This window comes from Aquarana catesbeiana, linkage group LG07 (genome assembly GCF_042186555.1).
Source record: "Aquarana catesbeiana isolate 2022-GZ linkage group LG07, ASM4218655v1, whole genome shotgun sequence".
NCBI classification, from domain to species: domain Eukaryota; kingdom Metazoa; phylum Chordata; class Amphibia; order Anura; family Ranidae; genus Aquarana; species Aquarana catesbeiana.
Genome location: NC_133330.1, coordinates 63892607 through 63917420, shown reverse-complemented (window position 1 = coordinate 63917420; position 24814 = coordinate 63892607). Strand labels below are relative to the sequence as shown.

Sequence of the window (24814 nt, the reverse complement as noted above, 5' to 3'; positions counted from 1 at the left end):
TTGCGAGTGTTGTCTCGCAAACCGAGCAGGATTCAGGCCAAAGCGGTGTGCAGTACCGCTTTTGGCCTGAGGTGGGGGGTGCCGGAGCCGAGCAGAGCCGAAAATCACATTCGGAAATTCACGGAAAGGCTGACCTCGGCAAATCTCGGGTAGGAAGTCTTTCCAAGGTTTGCCGAGGTCAGCCGAAGTGTCCTTGGGCCTTTTCGGCCGTTTCCGAGGCTCTCCGGCCCCCACCGCCTCTGGCCGCATGTGGTATTGCATCCCATTGAAGTGAATGCGGAACAAATTATTTTCGTTTCGTATTCGTTTCCTTATACTTCAATGGGAAAACTTGCTTTGATATGCAAGTAGTTTGGATTACGAGCATACTCCTGGAATGGATTATGCTCGTAATCCGAGGTTCCACTGTAAATGAAAAATGAACAAAGCATATCCTTCTATAGTGTGTACATGCCTCAATCCAAAGCACTAATGCCCCGTACACACGATCGGATTTTCCGACAACAAATGTTGGATGTGACCTTGTTGGCGGAAAGTCCGACCGTGTGTATGCTCCATCGAACATTTGTTGTCGGACGTTACGCCAACAAATGTTGGCTAGCAGGTTCTCAAATTTTCCGCCAACAAATCGTGTGTACACAAGTCCGTCTGACAAAAGTCCATGCATGCTCGGAATCAAGTACGAGGCGGAGATATAACTAGCGTTTGTAACGGAGATATCACTTACGTTTTATACGTCACTACGTTCGTAATTGTTGGCCAACATTTGTGTGACCATGTGTATGCAAGACAAATTGGAGCCAACAACCTTCGAACAAAAATCCACGGTTTTGTTGTCGGAAAGTCCGATCATGTGTACGGGGCATTAGTGTGGGCGGGGGGGGAGGGGTGTCCATTTGCTCCACTCAGTTCTCAGATTCAATCAGCTCTCCACTCTGTCATACCTCCCAACATTTTGAGATGGGAATGAGGGACACCTACTAGCAAACGTATGTAGGCATAGGACACACCTCCTGCCACACCCCCTTAAATGAGAATTAACCAAAAAAAGGTTAATTTAAATCCACAAGGGCTTTTATTTGATCACTACTATTCCCTTATATTGGCTTTTAAAATTTACAAATGCAGCAATTTAAAAATTGGACGAAAGGTTTAGCACTGGGCCCAGGGAAAGCCTAGGGTTTTATCCTCTCTATAGCTCTTTTCTTATGGTAAACAGTGTTGTTCTTTCGGATTTTCTGTTAAAACCACAGGCCGGAACCTAACCCCTCACACCTATTATTGTTTTATTTTATTTTCTGGGTTTCGTTTGTGATTCCTCCTCTTTTTGAAATACCTACCCCACTGGGGTCTAACTGTATGTGTTATGTCCAATGTACATTTATGATTCATTGACTGTACAACTTACTTATTGTTGAAAAATCCAATAAATACTTTGAAAGCGAAAGGTTTAGCACTGGGAAACACTTTTGGAAAGATAAAAAGTGCATTTTATATACAACTATAGGGATCAGACCAAAATGAGGGACAAATGAGGAGGAAAGAGGGACATTGCTCCAAATCAGGGACAGTCCCTCAAAATTAGGGACAGTTGGGAGCTATGCTCTGTGCTGTACAGTGTGCGACATTAGATCCTGCCTTCTGGAGCTCAGGAACGCTATGTAAACTGTGTGCTTTAAAAAGCTGTAGAGGACAACTTATGTAGGGTGATTTGCTTCATTTCTGTGTATCACTTGAGGCTAGCCACTTCACTGAGTATATTTAAAGGTTGAAACCACTTTAAGTATAACTAAAGCAGTGGCGTATCAATACTAAAGGCAAACCTTTTTCAAGTTTGGAAAAGAGTATAGAGGGATTGGAACACCTATCAGTTTTTTATTGCGGTCTGTGCCTCTGTTAGGGAGATTCACCCTCTCTGTTTGCCATGTTTACAATTATAATCAAAAGGAGCATGAAAGAAAATCCCACATTTTGTGCTGTCCCCAGAACAGTAATATAGGGGAGATCTTCCAATGGGGACACTAGTTCTAAAAACAACCAAGGATTCCTTCACTTGGAGGGATTTCCTCTTACTTCCTGTGTTGGCTATAGGACAGGAAGTGATAGAAACTCTTCCCAATGTGATAAAGATGGCAAGAAAACCTGACATGGTCTATAACCCTCCCCTTTTCCATACAAAATGAAAAAAATGTTGCATTTAGTTATTTTTTTAATTTACACAGGAATTTGAGTCAGGTTGGGGTGAAGCAAAGCAGTATGGGATCACAGGAAGGGTAAGTACATGCTAAGGTGTATAACTTGAAATCACAGGGTCTCTTAGCAAAATGTTTAGGAGTCCCTGGGCACAATTCACCAAGTAATATGCGGTAACATATCACAAAGGGTTTTTAAAAAAATGTTGCAATTCACGGAGAAACGCTTGTTGTAAACTCGCATGCGCTATCTATTCGAAAATACCGCATGACGTTGTACGGCCCGTTATCGCATCTCGCAAGTTGGGTGAATGGTTCGGCCCAGTTGTTAAGGAGTGGGGCCAGATTCTGAGAAGCCCCCTGACCACAGCCCAGGGTTGTCGCGAAAAGGCACTTGTCCCCATCAACATTGCGACAAGGTGCTTTGTGTGTGGGGGGGCACAGCCCCCCCTGCCCCAAAGCCCCCCCCATCCAATGTTGAGGGCATGTGGCCTGGCCTGCAGAGCGGTATAGCTTCCCAACCCAAACATGGCAGAACACCATGTAGTTGAGGCAACATGTGCAAGAGGCATTTCAGTCCATAGAACAGGAAGTCTGCAACTTGTGGGGAACGTCCGGAGGATAAAATGAGATGCAGGTCTGGGGGCATAAAACTTAGTAGTCTGTTGCAGGTGCCAGCCAGGAGGGTAGGCGGCATCAATATTCAGTAAACAATGTGTTGAGACCCCCATTGGGAGACAGTAGGATAGAACAGAAGGTGTCAACACCAATATTAGTCACAAACCAAAGTATTTTTTTTGTTTTTTGGCCCAAGTACATTAATGTACCAAATTAATGTTTATACTAATGTTGAAATAAAAAGTTGATTTATTTTTTTTTTTTGCTTTGTTTAACTTCTGCAGACTAGAAATACATATTTTCTAAGTGCAAACTATTCATACCCCTTCAAATCTGTATTAAATTTAGTTGCATACAAAAGTATTTGGTTGTGCACACATGCAAGTCCTTGAGTAGAAAGTGTAATGTGGGGGAGGGGAAAGAAACCCCCCCAAAAAAAACTAAAAAAAAAATCCCTGCTCCAATGCTGAATTTCAGGGCTCTATTATTTATTTTGTGGGCTAGGTAAACCATGAAATATGTCAACTAAATTTGAATTCTCTCCAAGCACCAAATTAAGAAACAAATACCCCAAAAACAATTTTTTTAAAAAAATTTGGTGTGGGGTCCCTCGAAAATCCATACCAGGCCCTTCAGGTCTGGAATAGATTTTAAGGGGAACTTCTCGCCAAATTTTTTTTTTAATTGGCGCGGGGTCCCCCCCAAAATCCATACCAGTTCTTATACGAGCATGCAGCCTGGAGGTCAGGATAGGGGGACAACGAGCGAGCCCCCCCCCCGTACCCCCCCCCCGTGCCCCCCTAAAGCACCTTGTCCCCATGCTGATGGGGACATAGGCCTCTTCCCGACAACCCTGGCAGGTGGTTGTCGGGGTCTGCAGGTGGGGGTTCTTATCAGAATCTGGAAGCCCCCTTTAACAAGGGGGCCCCCAGATCCCAGTCCCCCCCCTATGTGAATGGGTATCAGGTACATTCTACCCATTCACCAAAAAAATTTTTTAAAATACAAACCACAAGAGACAGTTTTTGACAAACCCTTTATTAAAAAATAAGAATTAAAATGTATATTCATTGTCAATCACGGCGCCCGACGGACCCAAAAAATAGCAAAAAACAAAATGCCTCGATGGGAGGGCTTGCGCCAACTGTGGGGGTGGCACTCCAAAGCACCCTCCCTATGTTGAGGGCATGTGGCCTGGTATAGTTCCGGAGGGGGGCCACTCGCTCATCCCCCCCTATCCTTACCTCCAGGCTGCATGCTCATATAAGGGTCTGGTATGGATTGGGGGGGACCCCATGGCAATTTTTAAAAAAATTTAGGCGTGGAGTGCCCCTTAAAATCTATGCCAGACCCAAAGGGCCTGGTATGATTTTGGGGGGAACCCTACATCAATTTTTTTTTTTAAATTGGCGTTGAGTTCCCCTTAAAATCCATACCAGACCCGAAGGACCTGGTATGGACTGGGGGGGGGACCCCATGCTGTTTTCCTAATAGCCATTGCCACATGAGCATGAGCATGGTTGTTTCCATAATATTAATGGCTCATTTACTAAACATTATTGTATAGAATTAAAATCATCAAACACTAGTAAATGTATTTTCTATGTATGATTGTGCTCAGCCCAATAGGCGCTTCTACCTTGAAAGACTCAGGCCTTGAAGGACTAATGGGTTCAAATCTCACGGAGGGATACTAAAAGATTGCATTGGACTCAGCAGCATATGCATTTTGGTTGATTATATTACATTAACTCTTCAAATGCATGCAATGGTATGTAAGTATTCAATAATATTATGGTGTGGAATTCCAAACATCGCACACTAGTTAATGGGCAGTTTAAATTTTTTTGTTTGTTTATTTTAAAAGCGGAGGTCCGGCGACCCCTGCAAAAATGAAAAGCCAGCAGCTACACATACTGTAGCTGCTGACTTTTAATAACAGGACACCTACCTGTCCTGGAGTCCAGTGATGTCAGCACCGCAGCTGATGTTTCCATCAGCTGTCGGGTGCTGCCGCCGCCATTGCTAGCAAGGGAACCCGGTAGTGCAGCATTACGGCTTCACGCCGGGTCCCTACTGTGCATGTGCAAGCCACCCCTGCACTCTCCTACTGCCCCAGTGCCGGGAGAAGGGGAGGAGGGAGCCGAGCCGCTGACGTAATTCGCCGCTGCCCGGTCTCCTGGAAGTGAGGACAGGATACCTTTCAAAGACAGGTATCCGCCCCCCCCCCCCCCCCCCAGAAAGGTGCCAAATGTGGCACCGGAGGGGGGAGGAGAGAAATGAGCGGAAGGTCCACTTTTGGGTGAAACTCCGCTTTAATTCACTTGTGCACTGGAAGAATAAAACAGCTGGTGGGTGGTAGGTTGGCTGGAATTTGAAATCATAACTTGAGGTGCTTTGAAGACATCTGAGCAGACCACCAAGCAATTGTGCTAAGTACGCTGAGACCTGCATAATAATGTTGTATGAATGAAGAATGAACATAAATTATTACTGCTTTATAGTCACCTAAATAAAAAAATAAAAAAATAAAATAACATAAAACAGATATGCAAGTGTAAATGTTCAATATATATAACTTTACAGAATTGCAGACATTACTCATTCATAACCGCATTCGTTAACAAACGAAGAAAAAAAAAATAGGAATACTAATTGCAATATACATCAATAGATGCACACGAGGTAGAGCACATCTCTCATAAAAATGTTTTTTTCACATACATGAATCATGCTAGCAGTTCAGTGCTATATAATAACTTGGCAGCAATTGGCACTTTCAGATCCGCGGAATCAACATTTAGCGCCGATTCCAAATTTACTAAGGCATGTTCGCTGCTAATAGCGCGATTTTTCATTCACACGTTCACCTTGTTGAACTTTTAATTACCTATTACATGTAGAGCACCCAGTACTTCCCGGAAATTTTAGTAAACCAGCCCAATTGTGTACGTCAAAAGTAGAGAGATATAGGGAAGCCCCTATACTGGTCAATAAGGAGATAAGAGGGAGATAAGATTTTTACAGGAAAAGTCACGGCATGCATTTACATTAATCTGCCTATAACTGTACTGAGGCAGATTTCACTTTTGGTATCATCTGGCTATATATTTTCCCATCATTAACGTGCAACTTCTGAAAAATTGGAAATGATTCTTTGCAGTGGGGCTGTGCAGGGAAGGGTTGATTGCTCATGTAGTCTGGGGGAGAGAAAAATTGATTTTGCTTACATGATCTTCTGCCCCCCAGCAGACGTTGCTCCTCATGCTCCAGCAGTGGACTGTCCTTCAGTATCATCATGTCCAGTGCAGGGCTATGGACTCTTGATGATGTCAGGGCCTTAAGCCAGCCATAGATGGTTAGAATCTCAGCCGGTTCAGAAGGGACCAGCCAAGATTCAAACCATGTACGGGTAGGCTGAATGTACTCAAGTTTATAGATAAATCAACTTGAGTATAACCACCCTGTCAGATTTTACATGTGATTATTAATGGCGGCTATTATAGTGGTGTTCTCCCGGTGGGGTGGGGGTGCCATCCTTACCAGAAGAACACAAGAGCTCCATAGGAAGGATTCCTCCATCAAAATTGACTGTGTTGATGGGGGAAATCGAGTGATTTTCTTTCCTGCAACCTCAGAAAATCACTCCATCTTTAGACCACTTGAACGTAGATGAGAAGACGCTGCGGGGACCAGCCCAGCCGAGTAGTGGAGAATCATGTAAGTAAATCTACTTTGACAAGTACCCTAGACCTAAGCAAGCAGCCCCACTGTAAGGGACAACTTTCAAGTTTTCCAGAGCTGGGTTCTAACTCAGTTGGCATTGCTTAGGTTAGTGATGAGTTTACTTTAAATATTGTGTCCTATAAACATTTTTTGCGCTTGTACACGTGCAAAAATAAGAATATTTATGTATCAAATTATTTACAAAGTGAGAAACCAATGCTTCAGTAGTGCTTGCTCCTAATGGCTCAGTGGTCATGTGAAGCACTAATATGCCCACTAGTGGAAGTCTGTTGACACCACACGCAGAGTTGTAAGTGTTAGCTTCTACGGACTGCATTCCAGATAGTGTTTAAGAGGGCACAACACATACAGACTCTCTCATAAGGCAGGGGGTTGGGCATCTTGGCAGAGAAAAAAAGGACACGATAACAGTAAATCATGAAGAGGTGAGAACAAGGACATGTTCTTAGGCACGAATGTTTAATAACATCTAGATGAAATTAAGCAGTGCTGATAGGTAGTACACTGTTTTTCACCAGCAGAAGCTCTGGTTTGTAGGCACCCAACCAATCTCTAAAATCTAACTTCCTTTTCCCCTTAAATAACTTTTGAGTTTAGGTGCACTTTAAACAAACCTTCAAATTACAATTTACTTAAAGGAAATTGCCTAGCTATAGTCCTCATTGTAACCCCAAGACTGGGCTAAGGGGTAGGCATAAAAGTTTAGGACCCTTCAGCAGGAGACGGCTATAAAAAGGACAGGAGCTGCTTAAGTCATTTGTGGCTCAGTCTTTAGTCTTTGCGCCTTGGGTGCTAAAGGACTTTGTACCTGCACTGGTAGCCCTACTTATAATGGTTCTAGAGGCAAAAGGTTTTTTTTACTTTAATGCATTCTCTGAATTAGGGTAAAAACCTTCCAATGTCTGTGTCTCCCGCCTCCCCTCCCAAAATAGTTAACTGTCACCACTCTTAATCCAGCACTGTGCCGCTGGCAGCCTTGCTCTCCTCCCTTTCTGCATTCACAGGACACATAGACAGCAGCGGGGGCCATTGGCTCCCACTGCTCTCAATCAAATTCTGAGAGGTGGATGTGGGGGCGGGGCAGGACTGAGCTGAGCTGTGCGTGTTTATGGACACACACAGCCCAGGTCGGGAACATAACCGCACAAATGCCCCCATAGCACACCGCTTGCTATGGGGGCACTCAAAGGGCAGAAGGAGCCAAGAATGCTTGTGGGGGACCCCAGAAGAGATGGTAAAGGACTGCTCTGCGCAATACTATTGCACAGCGCAGGTAAGTATAATATGTTTATTATCTTTAAAAAAAAAAAACACTGAGGCTGGGTTCACACTGCAGCACGCTCCGACTCACAGCAGGAGTCCAGTGCGTCTCCATTCACCATTTCAGGATTGATTTCAGGCTGAATTCAGACCTGAAACAGGCCAAAGACGCACAGGACTTCTGTGAAATTCGCACTGGAGCCACTGCTGAGATGTGTGAACTGGCTCAGTAAAGAGCCAGTCACAATCTCCCCGCATCCAATTTGCAATAATGTGAAACCAGCCTGAAGGTTTACAATCACTTTAACCCCCAATTTGAACCCCAACTATTGACCCTAACTTTTAATTAATTAATTCTAAAGATTAAACTTAACAGGTCACACTTACCTTATTAGGTGCCCAAGATTTAATAGTACAGATGACACTGAGTTATTTCAAAAGCTGTGATAACTCTACATGATTAACCAATACTTTTAATAGTAGTAGAACTGAAGGATGTTAAAAAATTTAGAAATACTAGTTGTGCCTGAGCAGAACCCTGAAAAGTCTACCTATTGTCTGGGATGCATCCTTAAAAATAGCAGTACACTTTCTGAAATGTGAGTGTGCCTTGGCCAGCCTTTCCTAACACAGGTTCCATGGTGCCCCAGGGTGCCTCCAAACATTGATAGAGATTCCTTGAGCAATGAGCAATTCCTGACTTCCATATAAGTAACCACTGACACCAATGATCTTTTTGGCTATCTGTAATAAGGGCATTCTTCCTGCTGAAAACCAATGTAAGGGACATGCTTTCTAGTGAAGCCCAATGTATTAAAGCCCTTCTCTCACTGGCTCTCTGAATAACCACCAATGTAATGGGATTGCACTGATCACCAGTAAAGGTGAACTCTTCTACACTTACCACCAATGTAGGAGAGCACTTCACTGGTCATGAACATATGTAGACATTTCTCCACTGACCACCAATTGAAGGGAACACTACAGTGTTCATGGTATGCCTTTCTTTCCAGGTCATTAATAAAATTTGTTTCATTTTACTATTATTATTGAAATTTTTTTTTTCATATATAGCAGGGGTCTCCAAACTTTCCAAAGGGCCAGTTTACTGTTCTTCAGACTTTAGGGGGGCCGAAGTGTGGCCAGTCAAAGTAGAACATTCGCCAGTGTCAGCGGAAGTAAACAATGTCTTAGTCAGGGGGAATTAACAAATTATATAGCACCCCATCGTTGGCATCAGTGGGAGGAATAGTGCCCCCTCATTGGTGTCAGTGGGAGGAATAGTGCCCCCTCATTGGTGTCAGTGGGAGGAATAGTGCTCTATCATTGGTATCAGTGAAAGAAATAGGACCCATTGTTGATATTAGTGGAAGCAGTAGCATTGTTTATATAAGTGGAAGGAATTATGTTCTATTATTGATGCAATTGGAAGGAATACTGACCCTTTGTTACGGTCAATGGAAGGAATAGTGCTCCATAGTTGGTGTCAGTGGGAAGAAGGATGCCTAATAGGTGGTGTCAGTAGGAGGAATAGTGTCTCATATCAGTGGGAGGAATAGTGCCCCAAGGGCTGGATAAATGCAGGCAAAGGGCCCGCAGGCCACAGTTTGTAGACCACTGATATAGAGCAGCCTTCAAATCTCAACTTACTGTGCATGCTAATCTACCATGAGCTGTAGATACATCCCTGAGACGTGAAAGCTATTTCAAGGGTTCCTTTGTGTTCAAAAGGTTGATAAAACCTGGCCTAGGCACTCCTGTGTCTACAGCCTCATAGCTGTACATCAGCAGTGTGAGATGCAAGCCACTGCTACCTGACTGTTAGTCTCAGCACATTTGGGGTGAGATTTGGTGATGTCGTTACTGTGCTGCACACTGTTCTCCTACATGAGGAAGCAAAACCCTGCCTCTACCAAGATGGCTGCCTCCAACCAGAGATACAGTGCAGAACAAAGCATGGTAAGTCAGTAATGGGGATGGTGGGGAACGGAGGCAATATTGGAGACTAGTCTCTTGTCTGCCTTTTTTTCAACACAGCTTTAATGGCTCCTTCATATGTGCAGTGCCTACTTCCCTCTGAAAAGAAATCTGCATTGGCAGTATAGCAGCAGCTGCTAGGCATTCAGGAGGCAATCTTGCTGCCTTCTGACTGAGTGTTCTTTTTTTCTTATCCCAAGGGGGATTTTGTTAAAAAAAAAAAATCAAGCCACACCACAACTGTAAGTCAAGTGAGCCAAGGTCCCACTGGCCTTAATGGGCAAGTTTGACAGGTGCAGCTGTGTTAAGGGAGACTTTAGGTGGACAGTTAAGGATGGGGGGGAGGGATGGCAAAACCAGTGTTTAACTGCCCATGTGAGCCATAAGATTTCAGTTCCGCTAAAAGCTGATTTCCAGAAACTCAACCACTTTGTAAAAAGTGCAGGCACACTATGAGCCAAGTTCAAGGAGGTGAATGACATCTCCTGAACTTATCGCTAATGATTATATCTAACAGGTTTATGGCTCTGCTGGAGCATTTACTGACACTCAAGGCTGTGAGAGAGGAGTGAGAGGTACGCAGACAAGCTATGCCTGCCCCTCCCCTCTGCTGCCCATTCAGAGAAGGCTTTGTATTTTGTGAATGAGTTCACATAATACAAAGGCTTCTGTGATTGGGCAGGAGAAGGGGAGGGGTGGGCATATCAGCTACACCTACTCTAATGTTGAAGATGATTAGACCTGAAGTATCAGCGTCGGGCTCCCAGAAATACAGAAATAGCCATCTTCTAGGAGTACAATAAAACTGTCAAATGTAAAAAATAGAGATAAGCCCGTGAGATGCCATGTACCTTCTTGGATTGGATTTTTCCAAAAACTTGAATTCCTGGAAGCCACACTTCAAAATTCTTTCCATAGAAGAGTCCAGTCTTGCACAGCTGCAAACACCTCAAAATCAGTTTGCAATGCAAGATAGATACTTGCCTACTTTTCCTAAATAGCCCCTTGCAGAATATTGTGACATCTGAAACATCTGGGAATTTCTGAGAACATAAGGAAGACTTTTCCAATATTCATACACTAAATCCAGCTGTGCTGAAGAAATAACCAAAACACGACTTTGCAATTATCATACCCTCTTATTGCGAAATCACGTGTTCATTTATATTTTGTGTTGCAGGTGGTGAGACATTGCACCGCAAAAATCAGACTTGAAAGTTGTTCCAAGGTTGGAAGGGAGTGTATCCAGTTATGGAACTCCATGCAGGATTACTTTGTGCTGATGACAGACCTTTAACTCCGTTTGAGCTGATGAGGTTTGCAGTCTGTGTGATATGTTTTATTATCATTCTTTTTGGCAAGGACAGGGTTAAGTTGTGTTTTTGGTATTAATCTTAACAGTCGCAGATATATCCATACATAAAGATAAATCTCTGTTCAAACATTTTTTACTCCCAATGCAAATTAAGCTTTGACCTCCATATTTAGCTAGAGATCTGGTGACAGCTTAATTAGTGGGAAGGGGATTATACAGAAAAGAAAAAGAAAAAAAAAAGACACTAAATATAGTTTTACATCTAGTAAGTAACTGTGTGCAGAGCATATATGGGACATAACCAAACAAGCCAGAGGTCCACTCAAGGGGTTGCTGGAATAGACTAATAATAGGCAGTACCAGGAGCTCAACAGAAATCCTAAAAATATAAAAAAAAATCAAATACAAAAGCAGGTTTGCAGACAAAAAAAATTGCCGTATGAATGTCTCAAGCATTTGCAAAGCTATCATAAATAGTCTCCGTAATTTTCCTAGTATCCCTATTACCTATGATCGTCAGCTCCATCTAATGGCCATAATGCAGTATTTTCCTGAAATACCTTAGTCTGGAAAATACTGCATTATGGCCACTAGATGGAGCTGACGATTATAGGCAATACACATAGTAGGCAAAATACATGGATTCTTTTGTGACGGCTGTGTGAATGCTTGAGACATTCACACAGCAAATTTTAATTCACAGACCCTAAACATAAGATTTTATCTTTTTCAAATATACGAGCAGGGCTGTTTGTTCTAAGGTTGGGAGCTTAAAAGGTAAGTCCAGCCAAAACGTTCTATTTTGTTGTGGATGGCAAGGGGAAGGATTACAACAAATGTTTTTTTATACTCCTATCCAGGGTTGGATTAGAGAGATTTCCCATCATGTATTGTCACACTGACATGAAGAAAGGCATCTGTTGTCACAATCTACCTCCAAAAAAGCTATCACTGGAGTGTAGACCAGAAGTCACTGCAAAGAGGCTGCAGGGATCAGCAACACTGAGAAGCAACAAAGGATGAGAAAAGATCAAAACAAATATTTTATTAAACAATTGCTTTTGAAGCACATTGTTTAAGCATGTTATTCAATTAAGAGTTACATCTACATGGATTGATATTGTTGCTCCAGGATTCACCCAACCACTGCAACATAATAGGTCTTAGAAATTGGTTTACAAAAATATGTAGTAAAGAAATGGGCTGGGTTGCGAAAAAGAAATGTGTTGGAACTGAAAATTCAGGGACTCTCAACAGCTACAAATCACCCTCCAATGTTTTACAGGAGTTACCCTCCAATCCAATGATTTACCAGCAATGCCAGCTTCCTCAAAAGAGGTCTTAAATATGACACCCTTTCATTTACAGTTGTATAGGTTCCTCTTCTGTACTATAATTGCTTAATTTGATTTCACTGCATACTGTGAGATTTTCACAGTGTGCATTAGAAGCTACAAGACAGATAAAGTCCATCTCATTTCCTGGCCACAAGATGTCCAGGTCATCATCTAGCTTTTTCTTCCCCAGCCTGCTGTTCCTGGGAATCGATGTGGTGCCACAAATGCGGCGTTGCACCGATTTGGACGGTGCCATTGTCGGCAATGGCCGCCGATTTGGCATGCTATTTGACATCCCTGACATCCACCCAATAATACTAGGTTCACACATGTCCGATGCAAATTTCTCTCTTCGTTTTTACTGCGAATTTCCTAAGCAGCTATTCAGTGGTTGAGCTGCGATTTAGACGCGGTTCAGATGCAAATTTTTGGAGCCGGCGGACACCGGCTCCTTTACAATTAACTGGTTGTTAAGGAGCGGGCCAGGAAGCCGGCTGCCGCGTCCTTAACAACAGATGACTCATCAGCTGTCAGCTAAATGTAAAAAAAAAAAAAAGAAGAAAAAACCATTGCCGGTGTCCTGTCGAGAAAGGTCCCCCGTCCGATAGTGCCTGCCCTGTATTGCGCAGGCGCAGCACTTGCGCAGTACGGAGGACAAAGGAGACGCCGAAAGTCTCCGAACATGAACAGCTGTTCATCAGCTGTACACGGCCCTGCGCAATTAAGACTACATTGTGTCACACGCTCCCACAACTCTGCAAGGGACGGGTGTAGGGGCAGATGCATACAGAAGAGATAATACATGTTTAAAAAAACCCACCCTTCAGTTGTGTAAACACGCCCCGCAAAGACGTGTAGTTTATTGGTAAAACCACCCCGAAAACCAGCCCCAACTTATCAGCTCTGCCCATCATTGTAAAATATGTCCTCTTCTAGGGAACAAGGGCCTCTTCCCCATAACCCTGGCTGGTTGTTGTCGAGACCCCCCAGATCCCAGCCCCCCCATGCAAATGAGTAGGGGTACATTGTACTCCTACTCATTCAACAAAAAAGTGTCAAAAGAAATAAAAACACAGGCACAGTTTTCGACAATTCCTTTATTAAAAAAGCATAAACAAAAACAATGTCCCCGCTGTAGATCCTTCATCAATCATGCGGCCCGCCGCCCTCTTGTGACGTTACCGACTAGTGCATGCTGGGTCGGTGACATCACAAGGGGGCGGTGCCACCAGGTGCTGTTGCTGGGTGGCCCCACTCCTTAGCTATTTAAAACCTGTCAGACGGTGGAGAAGGAAGATGGCAGGAGTCGTCGGCACGAGTGGAGCTTTTATTTTTTATTTTATCGGGTGCGTGGTGGTGGCGGGCGTCGTGATTGAGGCTGGATCTACACCGGGGGACATTGTTTTTGGTTTTTAAAGAAATTGTTAAAAATTACAATGTACCCCATACTCATTCACATGGGGGGGGTGGGATCTGGGGGGCTCATTAAAGGGGGCTCCCAGATTCCGATAAGCCCCCTTCCAGCAGACCCCCAGAACTACTGGCCAGGGTTGTGGGGAAGAGGCCCTTGTCCCCATCAACATGGGGACAAAGTGCTTTGGGGGGGGAGGGGCAGAGCCTCCCCCACCCCAAAGCCTCCCCCATGTTGAGGGGTTGTGGCCCAGTATGGTTCAGGAAGGGCTCGCTCGTCCCCCCTTAACTGCATGCTCAAAAAAGGGTCGGGTATGGATTTTTAAAAAAATGGCCTGGGGTTCCCTTCAAAATCCATACCAGACTCAAAAGGGCCTGGTATTGAATGGGGGGGGGGCACCATGTTTTTTTTTTTATTTGGGGATCGAATTTATGTTCAAAATTGATCAGATGTGCGATTCAGATGGGTACCCATAGAAGGCAATGAGCCTGGAATTCGCATCTGAACCACACCACAGTGTTCAAAAAACAAACAGGACTCCTTTTAAATTCGCAGTGAATTTGCACTGCCGCTGCACTGCACATATGTGAACTGGCTCCATAGAAAGCGAATCAGATGTGGTTCAAAACGCATCCATTTTGACATTAGCAAAAGTCCTTCCAAGAGCCAGCCCATTACTTACATCAGAGCTGAGGGAGCTGTGATGTTTTAAAGTGTTGTTTAAAAAAAAAACAATGGTTTTGCACAGAGCAGCTTGGATCCTCCTCTTCTCTGGTCCCACGTCGGCCTCCCTCCTGCCGGGTGCCTCTACAGCAACCAGCTTGCTATGGGGGCATGCAAGCTGAGTCGCTGCTCTGTGTGTCCATTCACACACAGAGCCAAGGCTCAACCCTGCCCCTCTGTCTCCTGATTGGCTCACTGGCTGTAATTGACAGCAGAGGGAGCCACTGGCTCCCACTGCTGCCAAAAGCCAATCAGGAGTGTGAGTCCCCAGAATAACAAGGCTCTCCTGGACATCGCTGTAATGAGAAAGGAAAGTATTAGGGGGGGCTGCTGCAGACAGAAGGTTTTTTTACCTTCATTAAGGTTCCCAATATTGCAAGAAGGTAAAAAAAACCTTGTGCCTTTACAACCACTTTAAGTTATGTACAGCACCTTGTCAGTCCCTCTCAGCAGCCAAGATCTGCATGCATTGCTTGGAGAAGCAAAGAGACCTAGTGATGATGCCACTTGGTCTAAAAAGGTCTGTAATCAAAGTGGAAAGGTTTATTTAAAAATGTCATTAACGTGTTGATTGGAGGTGGGGGGGTTGTGGCAATAGGAACTGGGGAAGGCAAAATATAAGCAGATTAAACTTCATCTTTGAAGTGGGACCATAGCTATGCACAGCCTATTACATTTGGGTCTGCACCCTAAAGCTCAAGCACATGTGCGTGCGTGTCTACATATATAGTATGAAAGTGCAGTGAAAGAGAAGAGCATCAACACTTCTCTTATAGCAGAGCTGGCAAGATAGAGATCTTTCCCATCTTCCTGCCAGAACACGGAGCGATAACACTAATATGCATGGGGTGATTAGGGTGTGCCCTGTGTACACGCCTATGAGTGGGACTGAACTAAAAAAAAAAAGGAACATTTAGAAATATTAATGGTTCTTAATTAGTACCTTGAAAGTGTATCTTTTCTCTTGGATTCATCCTAAAAAAAAAATCAGCGCACTTCCTTTGCTGTGTATCCGAAATACAAGATCATCTATGGCAGTGGTGTTCAACCACCAGGCCATGGGCCCACTGCTGGGACGGGGCCTCCCTTCTCCTGGGCCTCAGCCAGCTGCAGATCCCTAAACCTCCCACAATGCCTCCCAGCTCTCATAGGACACCCTAATCTCCTATAGTGGCCCTCAGCCTCCACAGTGCCCCACCATATCTCCTACAGTGCTGCCCAGCCTTCCACAATGCCTCCCAGCCTGCTCCAGAGTCTTCTGCCCTCCACAGTGCCCCCAACCTCCAACAGTGTCCCACAGTGCCTCCAAGCTCTCATAGGGCACCCTAATCTCCTATAGTGGCCCTCAGGCTCCACAGTGCCCCACCATATCTCCTACAGTGCCGCCCAGACTTCCACAGTGCTGCCCAGCCTGCTCCAGAGACTTCTGCCCTCCATAGTGCCCCCAACCTCCAACAGTGTCCCATAGTGCACCCCAACCTCCAACAGTGCTCCCCAGCCCCCTCCAGGAACCTCTTCTCCATCCAAGTCCCGGAGCCTTTCAACATTTCAATACATGTTTTGAATTTCCATACCTCTATTGTGTGAATATAAACTTTATTATTTTGCTGTTAGGGCATGGACAGTTTTGCAAGAATGCGTGTCTTGCTGGGTCCTGGTCTCAAAAAGGCAGCTACCACTGATCTAATGCACTGCTGCCTCTGACTCACAAAATTTGGAGTGAGATGTGGTGATGGCACTCATGTACTGTTCACTGTTCTCCTTGATGAAGAGAAAGCTGTACCTAAGTATTTGTAGTGCAGTTTTAAATTCTGAGTGGTTGATAGTGGATGCTGATTTGGCTGGCTACTCCAAAACATCAATCACATTCCAAACTACAGATTCAAACTGAGTTCGCCTGGGCAACTTTTAAACTGGTTGGTAGATGTGGACCAATATAGTAAGATTATATTTTTGACATACTGGATAATAGGGTGGACACTAATAGACACATTTTCCCGTCTAGATTAAATGGTAGCTCAGAAACAAAACAGGATCTGGTACCTTGACAAGATCAATGTGCCTTTCACTATGGTGTGGAACCTCATGGTTTCCATTTGCAACCTGCTGTTCTGTAGAAGAAGCCATCCCTTACCGCCACCAGAGGGGGGATGTATTGGTAGACAGGAAACTGCTTGCTCATTCAATCTAATGTAAAGCCCATCCACTAAGAGCTTCCTCTAGTGGCAGCTGAGAAAAGGCTTGTTCCGCAGCACAGCAGGTTGTAAACAGAAGTTGGGAGGTTGCAGACCGTAATGGTGGAACATACCAGCTTCTTCATGATTCACTTACACATTTCGTTTTTCTGCAGCCTACAGAGTCAATAACAGCTTGGAGAGCTCAAAGCAGAGTTATCCTTTAAGACATATCTTCTACCCATATAACTTTACCATTGATTATTGCTGGCAGACCTCTCTATATGCTGTCATTGTATAACAATCAAGAACATATCCATCTGATCCTACAGACCATCCATCCAATTGCCGTGCTGTGATCTGATCTTTGCACACATTTATCTAAAATTCTTGTGTCAGTTTATATTGAGCAATAAATTATTTCTAGCTCGTAGTATCTTTATTCTGCATGATCAAATCTTTCCAACAAACATGTTAAACTAACACCCACACATGTACATACAGGCTGTTACTTATGTAAAGATAAGAAATAGCAAGGAAACACATAGTTGATTTCTTTAATGCAAACCTTTCATGATTGAGATATGAACGCTGCAGCTTCCCACTTCTCTTAGATAGGGAGAGTTTCCTGGCTGATATGTCTATCCTCTCGCTTCCCTACAATGTCACTGATTTGGACCAAGCATGCAGGTTTCCATTTTGTACTTCACTGCCTTAAAGTATACCTAAAGGCAAAACTTTTTTTTAGTTTTGGATGGAGTGGAGGGCGATTAGAATGCGTGTCTCTATTTGTCCGTTTACCATTATCATCGAAAGTGAAAGTAAGAGAATATCCCAAATTTTGGGTTGACCCCAGAAAAGTAATAGAGGGAAAATCTTCCAATGGGGACACTCGTTCTGGTGACCTGAGGGGCCTCAAGAAATTCCCTTAATTTGCAGGAATTTCCCCTCACTTCCTGTTTGGCTACGGGACAGGAAGTGACAGTAAATCTCCACAATGGGACACAGATGGTGAAAAAAATTTAATGGGTTATAACCCTCACTTGCTCTGTCCAATATGAAGTTTTTTTTTCTACTATAGTTCTACTTTAAGTTTTGTATGTTCAGTAATTAATAAAAAAAAATAAAAACAAAATAAAAAATGAATGAATTAATTAGTAGAGTTGACTGACAGCCAGAAAACTAGAATTTTCTAAATTACTCTAGAAAAAAAAGATTGTAACATATATGGTGAGTATTACATCTAGACAGCAATTACACAATCACACTTATTTTGTTTGTTCAAAATGTGACACTTTTCTTGCCATTTAAAGGATTGTTTCTCAAAAAAAATTGGCAAAATTGTACTCATAAATCTGTAATATTTGGGTATAATTTTTTTGTAGCATAGGTGCCCACTGTTAGATCACACTCTCCCAATCTGGTCTTTTTCAACTGGATTTGGCAATGATCTAAAGTATATGGGTTATTTGCTGACACCAGCAGCCAAGACTTCTCTGGAGAAGCAGTAATTGAACAGGTTAAAGGGGAACCAAACCCATCAAATTAATGGTTTCCCAAAACAGTTATTTTCAAGACATGCCTTGAATGATAACTGTCACAGTTGCTTATGCCCTCAGTCGAACTATCAAGCCAAGTCATAACTGATCACATGTACAGCACCATGGCAAGTGCAGATCAAACAAGTCAAGATGGCAGCTTCCTTGGGTGTAAAGGATAGGAGGGTTTGGTTACATGTAAAAACAAAAAGCAAAGAAAAAACTGTCCAATAGTTATCCCCCTGTCTACAAACATAGTCAGCTGATTCGACCTTTCATGTTTGAGGGTGTGGGATTGCACATGTTGCATTGCAATCCCCAGCAGCACTAACCATTCCCTGTTAAATCAACTCCTAATCCAGGATAAGGTACTATACCCACCATTGTACCCTGGAACTTTTGTAAATAAATGGGCCTGAGAATAAAGTTGGGACATGGGTGGAGTAGAGGGCTGGGCTAATACCGAAAAAGAAGTCTGCTCTCAGCGGACGCAATCTCTACTTGCTGTCTTCTGCCCACAGTAGGTTGCCATTGGAGGGAGGAGAGAGCAAAATCCTCCCTCTAGCAGCTATCCTGGTCCCTGTTCTGACTGGCAGGGGTGACGTTGTAGTCACTCCTGTCAATTACCAGAAAGCCAGAGAACTCAGCCCAGTGCCTGGAGAACCACAAACCTAAGTGAAAAGTAGCCATCTCTGGGCGAAAGCCAGAAAGTTCCCAGGATTGTCCACCACAAATAAGTTAATCTGCCAAAAAACATTCAAATATGGTTTCTCTGCCTTTTAAATATTGTTTCCGTGCACCCCCAATTAGGGTGCAGTGACATCCTGTCTGTGTGTGTCCATCATATGCAGCCTCACTGTGCCCCATCAAAGGCAGCCTCACTGTGCCCCATCAAACGCAGCCTCACTGTGCCCCATCAAATGCAGCCTCACTGTGCCCCATCAAATGCAGCCGCACTGTGCCCCATCTAACGCAGCCACTGTGCCATATCAAATGTTGCCAGTGTGCCCCCCTCCCGCCGTATGTACTTACCCTGTCTTGGTGGTGGTGGGACAGCTCCTCGATATCGTCTCCCATCCTCTGCTATGATTGGATGCCTGATAGGCGTCCAATCACAGCGCCTGTCGTTTCAGCCAATCAGGTGACGGGTAACAGATCCCAGCACCTGATTTGCAGAGAGGCGGTTTAGTGTTAGGAAAGCGAATATTCATTCGCTTTTCTAACACAGCTGAGTGACCTGCGAGCGCCCAGCGTGGCGCTCGCAGGTCACCTTTTTTGACGCCTCTTAGAGCCTATGGCTCTAATCAGGAGCTTCAAACAAAAAACCAGACGCTGTAATTCAGGCGCCCAGTGCCTGAAAAGGGGCCGGGTGCCTGAATAGGGGGTGGCAGCGGCGGCCATAGATAGATTCATGCAACGCATGAATCTATCTATTGGCGCTAGAGGGGGTGGCAGGAGAGAGGGGGCGGCACCCGTGCACCCTTATAAACGCACTGCCACTGGGTCAAACATTCCCATAGACACACTCCTAAACCTTGTGGACAGCCTTCCCAGAAGAGTTGAAGCTGTTATAGCTGCAAAGGGTGGGCCAACTCAATATTGAACCCTACGGACTAAGACTGGGATGCACTTAAAATTCATGTTTGTGTGTAAAGACATTATTTTTTTGCATTTACATTTTTTACATTTACTTGGGTTTCTTGTCACTTTAAAAAGGAACTTTACCCCCCCCCCCATCATCTTTTGACATCATTAGGGGGGCCGGATGTCTTTTCCGGGTTCTTGCATCCCTGTGATGACGAGCATGTGTCATGGTGCATCATAAGAGGGCTGGCTGCAAAAACCATGAAGAGACAGCAAGACCCCCCTTGATGACATGGCACAGTGTACGACCCATAGGGTAACCCGTTGCCTCCTGGAACGTGGTGTGATGTGGTTATCAAAGAAGCTGTGAGAAACAAATATGATTCTTACCTAGGTGAGAAAAAGGAAGTGGGGGAATGTTTTACCCAAAAGAAAAAAAGAAATAAATAAACATATCCAATTGTGTGAGAGGAAAGGGGCAGGAGGGGAATGGGAGAAGGTGGTTGGGGAGGGTGAAGGTCAGCTTTAACTTGCCGTTATCTGGGAGTGTCCACTGTTGGTTCACATTACATCATCTTCAATATCTAGCTAACCCCAAAAACCACACCAGCAATGAATGAGAAGATACTGAGCCTCCTACAGCCAAGCAAATTCATCAGAAATACATGAAATAAATCGAAAAACTACAAAACATTCAGTACTTTTCAGCTTGTCAAGGAGACCACTTTCAATGTCACAGCATCTGAAGATGAACCGCCAACCAAATATATCTACACATGCCTAGTTGTTTTAATAAATTGTAATAAATAACCATAGACAAGGGTTTAGTGTTATGGAATCTGTGTGTGCATGAACCAAATTGCAATTTTAATATATGTTTCTGCAAGCAAAACATATATATTTTCTATAAACACATGCATCATTCTCTTACAAGAAAGAACCTTTTAAAATGTATAAAGAAAAACTAAAAAAACAAAAAAACAAAAAACAAGTGAGCAAGCAAGTGATGAGAAATAAGCTTGGCATGCCCTCACTCATCAAAGTGATATCCATCCGGCTAAGATCAATGTAGTGATGCCTCAAGTGACACAAAAAGGATGCACCATGCAAGCCCACTCACCTGATGATGCACAAAGCAACAGCACCACACCATGAGGATGCATGAGATGTAATTCCACTCAGGTATGTATATATAATCAGCTCGGTGTTGGAGAGTAAGTTGAGTATCAGGAGGCTGCAGTGTCTGCAATACAGCTTCATGCTTTCCTTCCAGCTGCCTGTGCTAACCCCTCCCAGTGAATAGCCTAAAGTGCACGGCAGGAAGCGACTATCTGTTGCTATCAGAAATGTATCATTCAGAAAGGCTTTGCCCCTATGTGTGGTTTTGTTAAGAGCACTTATTTGGGGAAAGACCTATTACACTATTTGTGGCTCAAAGGACAGGAGCTGCTTGCTGATACATCATACTGAGAGCTGTCATGTCTCAATCTCAGGGCTGTGGTTAGTGTATGAGATAAGGGGGATCAGTCATCAGAGAGCTCTACATCTGGGCTGGCTGATGCCCTTTGATGCTCCAGGGTGGTGGTGGGCCCAGTTATATATATATGTAGCACACAGCCGATGAGATAAGAGGCGAGGCTTTACAGGTCTGCAACAGAGCAGCTCAAAATGTGAAAGTATTGTTCTTTTATAGATTGCTTGGCCAACATGACATACTCCTGATCCTGGATGCATCACTTCAGATTCAGGCGTTTGAAAGGTTTAAGACAAGTCATCGTGGGACCCGAGAAGAGGAGGATCGGGGCTGCTCTGTGCAAAACCACTGCACAGAGCAACAGAGCAGATAAGTAACATGTAATAACAATTTTGTTATTTTAATTTAAAACAATAAAACAACCTTAAGCCCTGGTTCACATTGGAACGATTTGGCATGCAATTTGACATGTCAAATCGCATGCCAAATCGGCGGCAATTGCCAGCAATGGCACTGTCTGAATTCCCAAAAGTAGTTTCTGTACTACTTTTGGCGACTTCGGGGTGCGATTTCCATTGACATATGTGCAGCAACCCGCACAGATGTCTCTGAAATTGCCCCCGAGTGGGTTCAGCTGAACTTGCATGATTTTATTCCCACTGTCAGTGTGAACCTAGGCTTACAATCACTTTAAAGGGGTTGTACAGGTTCGTGTTTTTTTTAACCTTAATGCATCCTATGCATTAAAGTGAAAAAACACCTGGCAGTGACCGGCCCCCCAGCCCCCCCCCCACCCCGTTTTACTTACATGAGCCCTCAAACTTGTCCCACGGTGTCCCTCTGACATGCTGTCTCTTGGCTAGGGGGTTCTTGGCTGTTGATTGGATAGATTGATAGCAGCGCAGCCATTGGCTCCCGCTGCTGTCAATCAAATCCAATGACGCGGCCGCCGGGGGGGGGGGCTAGGCCGAATGCTGGACACGGGAGCGCGCCTGCAAGGTGACCCCCCGGGAGAGCACTTCTCCCAGGGGGTTATCTAATGCGGGGAGGAGCCGAGAGACCCGTCGAGGGACCCTAGAAGAGGATGTTCGGGGCCACTCTGTGCAAAATAAGCTGCACAGTGGAGGTAAGTATGATATGTTTGTTATTTTTTTTTTTTAAAAGGACCCTTTAGTATCACTTTAAAGTGTATCTAAACCCAAGAGGAAAATTGTAATATATTGAAGTTGCACACTGTCTGCATTTGGAGACATGCACACCCACCCACGTGGCTGTCATATTGGCACCGCCATCTGTGGCCATGCAGCCGCTGCATTCCACTAGACTTGAATGGGACTGCATGTGGAAGCACAGAACACCTATGCATCCCATGAAAAGCAAAGACAGCCCACATAAGTGCACACATAAGTACGCCCATGTAAATGAGGTCTTAGGGCTTTTGCACACCAACGTAATAATTTAAAGCGATATTTAGCCCTGTTCACATTGATGCAATTTGACATGTCAAATCGCATGCCAAATTGGTGGCAATTACACCGTCCCAATCGGTCCGACACCACACCCATTCCCAAAAGTAGTTTCTGTACTACTTTTGGCGATTTCGGGGTGTGATTTCCATTGACATCTGTGCAGAAACCCGCACAGTTGTCTCTGAAATCGCCCCCCGAAGTCAGGTCTGACATGCAGGAATGAAATTGCGCGAGTTCAGTTGAACTGAACAGTCAGTGTGAACCAGGGCTAAAGCCGTTTTTTTTCTTAAAATAAAAAACATGTTATACTTACCTGCTCTGTGCAATGATCCCCTCCTCCTCTTTGGCAGTCCCCCACCTGCACTGTCCTTCCTCCTTCCTCTGGGTGACCCCTTAGGAAACCAGGTGCGTTTGCACTCTGGAGCCAGGCTGTGTGCATCTACAGACACACATAGCACTCGAAAATGATGCCCCTGCTCCCTCTGCACAGGAGTTTAACTGCTCTTATGCTGGCCATACACGGTTAGAAAATCATTCAAAAAAGCATTCGATACGCTCGATCGTTCCACTTTCGAAACGTTAGTTGGCAAATTTCGATTCTCGAAATGCTAATTTTATGGCAAAAAAAACGAACCAACATTGGATTTGAGCTGAAACGAACGATTTTCGAAACGTTAGTAGTGGAATAGATCATAAACAGTTCGAACAAATCTACAGCGCATATGCGTGTTAAAATTTGATTGTGTAAGCGATCAACGAAAAATCTAGCGTTTATGTTATCAATCAATAATATTTTACTTGCACGGTCAATGTTGTAGTAGTTTATTGTTAGGGTTTACATATATTTTAACATTTGGTATAAATGACACAGAAACTGCAATACAGCAAATTATTGGTATCCAATAATATGAAATGTTATTTTTTTACGATAGCAGTAGTTTGGATATTGAATGCTCCAGATATTTGTATAACATGGGTAGCGTAAAAAAATTGTATAATAAATGCTGAATGAAAGATAAACAGAGTGTTGGTCATGGTAGTTGATCTTGGGTACACTTAAATCCCATGATTTTTGAAGGACAAATATCTCACCAAACACCATGGGTGGTAATACTTGGTGGGACTGAACACTGGCACTATCCAGCATAACCCTTATCCCTGACAATCCCGTTGAATGATCACAAAGGTTTTCCAACATGTTGGAAGATCTTTGAATGCAATAATGAGTGTGGGTGAATGGAAGGAACATCTCTTCTTGCTCTCTTGTTTACCTCTCCATTATCACAAGAGAATCATTGTTCTGACATCGGGCTCTGCACTATCTCTAAAGATTGTTTGCAGAACCTCAGTACAGGCTTTGCAGGATCTCCTGTAATCAAGGAGGGGAAAAGGAGACGTGCGAGTTCAAAATTTTAATGTTTCTTTAGCAAAGACTTCTTTAAAAGATAACTATATATTTAAAGAGGAACGCTAGAAAAAAAAATTTTTTTTGCACACACACAGCACATACCAAACAAGTTACCTCTGATAATGATTATACTTGGTGTAGATTGCTGCTGTTTACTGCAAAATACAAAGTTTCTTGTATGCTGGAAACTATATACAGAGTTCTTCTGGTGTTGTGGCTGAGAGGTCCTGCTCTCATAGGTATCGTTCACCCTCCTTTTCCTCTCCTCTTGTCCATTAATTAACAAACTCTGGTCAATCTCTCTGCCTCTGTCTGAAGTTGGCCGGTTAGTGGATTCCTATTGTTGGAGCCACAATATTTCCTCCATTTTGCTCCACAAACCCTGGGCTCCACACTGTTGGTCTTATCAGACCTCTGTGGATTAATGAGTATTTACTCTAAAGGATTCATCATTTTTCTTCATGCGTTTCATTTCCATCAACTATGGGTTCCACGCCCCGCTTTAGGGGTGCGGTTACATATCCCATATTGATTCATTTTTTACTATATAATAGGCTGCCTTCTTCTGAATGGTCCCTTGATACCTT

At 43.8% G+C, this 24814-nt stretch overlaps 1 protein-coding gene across 6 annotated transcripts in view; it reads right to left on the bottom strand.

Annotated features, from left to right (window-relative positions):
* ARHGEF3 (Rho guanine nucleotide exchange factor 3) overlaps positions 1-24814 on the bottom strand; it is a 492515-nt gene that overhangs the window by 249568 nt on the left and 218133 nt on the right. For 2 of the 6 annotated variants that reach the window (XM_073592257.1, XM_073592258.1), the window contains exon 1: positions 20997-21130. The exons of 3 other annotated variants lie outside the window; for them this stretch is intronic. In XM_073592257.1, coding sequence (XP_073448358.1) covers positions 20997-21029 — 33 coding nt within the window. In that variant the 5' untranslated portion in view covers positions 21030-21130. Of the gene's footprint in view, positions 1-20996; positions 21131-24814 lie in introns of those variants that run through there. One more of the 6 variants, XM_073592260.1, reaches the window with a different exon arrangement.